Here is a 6,785-nt window from a genome sequence, read left to right as displayed (position 1 = left end):
AATATAATATCCTCCATACACACGTGCCTATTACGAAGAGAAATAAGACTGTTTCATATTAAAAAAGACCATCCAACAATGAAAATGGTTTATGTCAGCCTCGAATTCAACCAGGCATTACCGATTACCACTAATGATTGGGACTTATTTGAAGCAGTATCGCTAGGACGTCAACATAGAAATCATTTCCTCATATTTTTAGCCACAAAAATCGCGTTGACCGTTCAACCAATGGCTTTCACATCGTTACAACGTCAAATATTGACTACCAAATTTTAAATAGAAACGACTGCTCAAAACGATAAGTAAGTAATTCCTATACCTATGTATCAATTGGCTATAAAGCTTTCTTTGAATTAGGCACGAATGTTTCACGCAATTTATTTAATTTCTTTATTATAAACAACCTTACTACCTCCTTACGATATATTTATTACACCTTACTATGATTTTCAACTTACCATTATCAATTACTGATCGAATTGCTTTTTGCACATCATCATTCATTTTGGTGCAATATTTCATCGCTTGATCGGTTTCATTGGCTCGGATAGACTTATTGTCGAGCAAATAACATGCAAATTTTCTAGGTCATTGATTGCTTTATCAAAGCACTTTTTAAATTCTTCTATGCGCTGGCGTTCACTATGAAAAGAAAGTGAGAAAATTGGTTATTATTTTTTGCTAGGAAAAATTACTCTCAACAATGCAAAATTAAAAATAATAATTTATTATCACAGACCATGAATCAACCGAAAGAATTTACTATAGGAGGAAACGTATGTTAACGTTGAATGTGTTCAGCAATAAGACTGTTCACCTGAATGTGAATTTTTGTTAGAATGAAATTCAGTCTCTTTGTTTCAATTTCGATTTGAAATTTTTTCTTATGGATAAAATGAGATGTAGATTTTTCCAATTAGCAACTCCATACCAAAAGACTAATTCCAATTACAAATGTTTTATATTCCGCTGCCTATTATACGAATATCAAAATGTTGTCACATAGCATGCAAAGCAGTTCAGCTTTTTGTTTGTACATTTTACTGAATTCTCATATTCCGATTCATTAAATTCAGTTGACTTTTTTATTGGACCACTCCTTTCACCAGAGCGCTTATTACAAATGAATTATGAACTTCTAAATAATACAAATATTAATGAAGCGTCCCGTGAAGCACAAGCCCGTACACGTTTGGATTTTCACATGAATCGCTATTTTGACTGATGTTGATTGAAACATCACATTTGATGTTTTTGATGCTGCGATAGTCACCAAGACAGGTAAAACACAAGTTCAATATTTTGGTTAACTGAGAGAATTTTTCATTGAATTGAGGCGAAGCCGAGTTGCACAAATACAGGACAACGTGACTTTGTCGATTTCCATCCCGAATGTAGAGAATTTTAAATCCTAGAGACTCCTAAAGAAAAGTTTGAAATAAGTGAAGATAGGTTTCGCATGACCTTTTTTAAGGGAATTAAATTCTTAAACATTTTTTCGCAGTATTCTCTCCCAAGATCGCTTATCGAAATTTTTACAATCCGATAAAAGGAGGAATTCAATTATTCAACTTTTTCCACATTTTCATATCTACGTCACTGTACACACAAACATATAATATTATGTGGGTTGTGGTAAATTCACGTATTTCCGAATATACCTTTCTATTCCACTCTCTCACCATAGCTCACAGCATTTCTCTTGCTCATTTCGTTTTGATGCATATTCGTAGATCGAACTAATAGTATATTTTATTATGTGCGGCGAAAAGTATGAGCTTTTCCTCCCTAGGTAAGAAATGAACTTTCCCGAACGGACACAAACACTCAAAATATACCTACCTGATATACATGCTTTCCGTAGGGGGTAAACATTGGTTATTTGTGTACCTGTTTTGGACGATTGATTTTAGGAAATTTTGCGGATTGTAGCGAACGAAGTGAGGCTTACAAGCGAAAGTGCCTTAAATCAACCGTCCCAAACAGGTGCACATGTAAGTTTTCATGCAGAGGGCCGGAAACCCGAGAAAATTTGAAAAATTGCCCTCATTTTCGGCCCTGAAGCATGAAAACGTGTTATGCTCACTTTCCGGTGGGGATAGGCAAAAAAATAGTATTTTATTACGAGTGATGAAAATAGAAAAAGTGAAACTTCCTCGTTGAATATCGCAAGTTGGATTATAAACGTTGAAAAGGAGACTTCTTATTTTTCTCTGACTTTATGTTCGTTTCATGACTTTCTCAGTTGTTTTTGATATCATCGAACCAACCACACCAACCAGTATCATATTTTTTAGATTTTTCCAAAAAAAAACCTAAAAGTCAAAATTTCATGCGTGATTTGGATGACGATCGAAGGGCCTTTTCTCTGTTTTTCCATATTTTACTTTTCGCCACTAGTGGTCACATTAATTTACTTTTCACAACTCTTTCTGAACCATAAATAAAAATTCTGCACTGACTGAATTTCGAACCCCCGACACCAAAACCCAATTCTAATCGAGCAACACCTCTAACCATACGGCTATTGAGATATATAATCGCAGCGAACCTATTTCTGAAGCGTACATAAATGCTGTCTACTTGATTGTTCATACAATAGGGCTATTCCCTTCATTTTTTTTATACTGGATATACGAGCGTATATCCAGCATATCAAGTATATTTGAATATATCGAGTATAATCGTATTAGCTTGACAACTGCCACCTGGAAGAAAACGATATTTTTTACGCGACGGATTTTGATCAAACAAGATGCCAGCGTGTAGCGCGAGATCCTAGGAGTCCGGCAAGGTATTTAGTTTTTTAATCAGACTGCTGAGCGATAAGACTTTGCAAAAATCTTTTTTACACATTGAAAACAACGTATTTCCAAAGTCTTATCGCTCAGCAGATATTGGTCTGATTAAAAAACTAATTACCTTGCCGGACTCCTAGGATCTCGTGCTACATGCTGCATTTTGTTTGATCAAAATCCGTCGCGTAAAAAATATCATTTTCTTCCAGGTGGCAGTTGTCAAACTAATACGATTATACTCGATATACGAGATATATTCAAATATACTTGATATGCTGAATATACGCTCGTATATCCAGTATAAATAAAATGAAGGGAGTAACCCTAATACTTCGTTCATACAGTAGAATGTATCTATGTTAAATGTGGAGTTATGTTTTGCATTTCAAAAGTTCATTTGTCGCAGCTGGTTGCAGAAAACGTTGTATGCAACACGTTGCGAAAAGTTGTAAGTTTTCGCAACTAGTTGCATAAATTACTATTATATTTATCCACTCAAAAGCAGAGCGCCTTATAGCAAGATTTCGATCTACTCTCGTTTCTCAATGATATCACTGGTATACAAAAATCGTACGACAAAGTCACGGAATATGCGGGCGACACTAGAAATTGTTTACCGGGTCGCATTATTGCGAAAGAAATATTTTATCTTCCATGTGTGACTATTTCATACATTACTCGTTTCTGTATATAAACTCTAAGCCATACGTTATTCTGGTTGTCTAGGGATATAATTTTATTACTCTTCTAGGGTAAATTTTATTTCCGTTTTTTATTTTGAAGAAAAAAACCAATGACCCGACGGAGATTCGAACTCCGAACCTCCTGCATATCAACAAACTACGCTAACCATTACACCACCGAGTCTTCTAATATACCAGATATGCATACTCTAATGTTGCAGCGTGGGACTCAATTTATAAAGTACATAAGCAACATGTACTACAAAATTTCGTGTGTGTGTGTGTTGACGCCATGTGTTTTTTTTTCGTTTAGAACGAAAAAAAAATCAAATTTTGACTAAACGGATTCTCTTCATTCAAAACTTCATTGTTTTGTGTTTTACCGAAGGATGTCTTTCGTAATTAGTTTTTCAATTGGACAAATATCTGCTGAGAAATATGCCATTGCATACGTGGTGTATCAATATGTAAAAAAGCGTAAGGTCTCAGTGCGCAGCAGATATTCGTTCGATTGGAAGTTTACTTACGATAAAGAGATCAGAATACTTTCTTTGCAATTTATTTTGATAAAACAAAAAAAAAAAAAATGTTTGTTGCGGGAAGAGAACTCACGATCTTATGCATAAAAAGTTCACGCTCTAGCCGATTCGGCCATTGAGACTCATGATTACATTTGATTTTGTTGTCATGAAACCCCGCATGTATGTAGAACATAAGCAATGACCATATATGTGTTAGTGACTCTGTCGCAGGTAGTCTGATCATTTTAAAAAGTACATAAGTATTTAACATGCACGACAAAATGTCGCGAGTGTATGTGTGACTCGCATAATTTATTTAGAACGAAAAATAATCAAATTTTGACTAAATGGATTCTTGTTATTCAAAATTACGTTGTGTAGTGTTTTATCTCAGGATTTCGGTAACGCAATTAGTTATTCGATTGGACAAATATCTGCCGAGAAATGTGTCATTGCAAATATGGTGTAATCAATATGACAAAAAGGCTAAGGCCTCGGTGCCCAGCAGATATTTCTTCGATTAAAAATCTAGCTACTATACTGGAGATCAGTTTATTTACTATTTTTTGTGATAGAAAATGAAAAAAAAAATGGAAAAAAATGTTTGTTATGAGGATAGAACTCACGATCATATGCATAAAACTGACGCGCTCTAGCCGATTCGGCCACCGAGATTCACGATGATGTTTCGATTTGTTGCCATGATTTTGTTTAATTGTCACACATGATGCTTTTGTATACACATAAGCCAAACCTTTCAGTGGTGTTTGTATGTCTTCGAGTTTATATACAGAAACGCTGAATGTATGAAATAGTCACACATGGAAGATAAAATATCGTATTGCTATGTGAGAAAAATCTCGAATCACTTCTTATGTACATATTGCATACACACGCGTTCGCTTCGCTCACTTGTTATATACAATATGTACATACGAAGTAATTCTCGATTTTGTCTCACATAGCAATAAAATACTATTATAGAGACATACATGCTGGATACATACATTCCATTTTGTTGAACAAATTTCGTTCTCTTTACGTTTCACATAGGTACGTTGATGCATAATATTAAAATAAACATACAGCAAATTATACTCACAATACGATTGCATAGCCATTGTTCATGATTATAAGCCAGTGTCCCACCTAGTTCTTCTGGAAGTTCAGATAATTCAAAATGTTTGAACAAGCGACTTTTCGGTATTGTGATTGGCTTTTTAAACGAAATTGGTTACGGTAAAATGTTAGATTAACAGCGTAACTGGAGATGATCAGCATTTTTTATACCTCTCCTTTCTTTTGCGTCTTCGCACAGTTTTCCACATGCTGTTTATCCCAAAATGCGTCTGGCCGAACAACAATAACGTTGGATAGACTCTCGCCAATTAACGCTGTTACATGCCGTATAACCAATCTTGCCATACGCCATGAACATTTTTGGCCATCGATAACCACAACGAGTCCTCCACTAAGACTGTCATTGCTATTCTTGAAAAATATTTCTCAAAACAGGAAGTGCTGGGAGTTTAAACTACGGGTCTTACCTCAGTATGGATAATAAAAACTTGATTGACAAATCTAAATTTTGTTTTGTCCACGGTTGCAGTTCGTTCGGAACGGGTATTAGCATCAGTAGTCGTTCATCTCGATCACGACCGCCTGGCAGATAAGCTGATTGACTTTGTAATGCATTTAAAACGTCTGCCTCCATTTGTTTCGGTTGTCTTGTTTAACAAACAACGGGCGATGTGCGCACGTAAAGTGTTGATTTTCTTTATTTCGTTTCTCGTGTTTCTTTATATCCGCATTTCATTTCAGTCTTTTTTATTTAAGAACGAGTGAACCTGAAATTTCGTTTTTTTTATAAGAATCGAGTACTTAACATTTTTTCTGGTAGTGAAGATGGTTAAACTTTAATAAATTTTCTTTCCTGCGTGGGTGCACATGTTGGTCATATGTATATTTTACTATTAAACGTACATTAGGTCAATGCTTACGGAGTAATTACTTAATTGGTTACGTTCGAGCAATTCGATCAAAAAATACGAAATTTTTGGAACAATTTCGAGTTCTTGAAATGTATTGACTGACAAGAGTAAAAGAGTGGAAAATCTCATCTGTAGCGGGTAACCTTTGTCTCCAGGTAATCTGCAGTTGGATTTTTTGTGTGAAGCACTAAATCTGTGGCAGCTATTGTACATTACCTGGAGTCAAAGTAGCCCTGGACAAATGAGATTTTCAACACCTTTTTTGTCAGTGATCTGGCAAACGTGTTGAGCTAAATCTGCTACTTCATTTGTTTAAAATATCATCTTGTATTTGATACAGAAGTCGATTACATTATACGTGGCGGAAGTAATTCATTACTCACGAAATCTCTCATTCGTTTTACCATATATTTTGCCGTTTCGACAAGGTTATCTTTGTTGAAATTCATTTTGAAAGAGCTTATGTTCTATCGAGTGCTCTATATTTTATGTAAATATATGATCTTCACCAATGGTCATTCGCAATAATAACTTCCCTGCATAAAAAATTACAAGCTGATTCATGAAATATCATGAAAAGATGATTTTCGAAAACGAGTTCAAAATCAGCAACATGAAAGAACAGAACATCACGCACATTCATATGCAATTTATGTTTCGCTTCGTAATGAAGAAAACCTGACTGACGTAATTTATATTTGTGCAGAAAATGGGTTAACGAACATCTATGACAAGGTTTTCTTCCTTTACATTTCCTTTTTTATTTTAAATTAAAATGCAAATTATCTG

General features: G+C 34.8%; 1 protein-coding gene across 1 annotated transcript; it reads right to left on the bottom strand.

Annotated features, from left to right (window-relative positions):
* Nucleotides 1-463: 463 nt before the first annotated feature.
* Nucleotides 464-5,758, bottom strand: LOC119083957 (SEC14 domain and spectrin repeat-containing protein 1-B-like). Its single transcript, XM_037193765.1, has 4 exons — nucleotides 5,553-5,758; nucleotides 5,296-5,491; nucleotides 5,108-5,221; nucleotides 464-635 (listed from the first exon to the last, which is right to left on the bottom strand). Exons 1-4 carry the CDS (start codon nucleotides 5,717-5,719, stop codon nucleotides 522-524), a joined length of 591 nt encoding a protein of 196 aa, XP_037049660.1. The 5' UTR covers nucleotides 5,720-5,758; the 3' UTR covers nucleotides 464-521.
* Between the last annotated feature and the right edge of the window lie 1,027 nt (nucleotides 5,759-6,785).

This window comes from Bradysia coprophila, unplaced genomic scaffold (genome assembly GCF_014529535.1).
Source record: "Bradysia coprophila strain Holo2 unplaced genomic scaffold, BU_Bcop_v1 contig_705, whole genome shotgun sequence".
In the NCBI taxonomy this organism is placed as follows: Eukaryota; Metazoa; Arthropoda; class Insecta; order Diptera; family Sciaridae; genus Bradysia; species Bradysia coprophila.
This window is presented reverse-complemented; position numbering and strand designations above follow the sequence as displayed.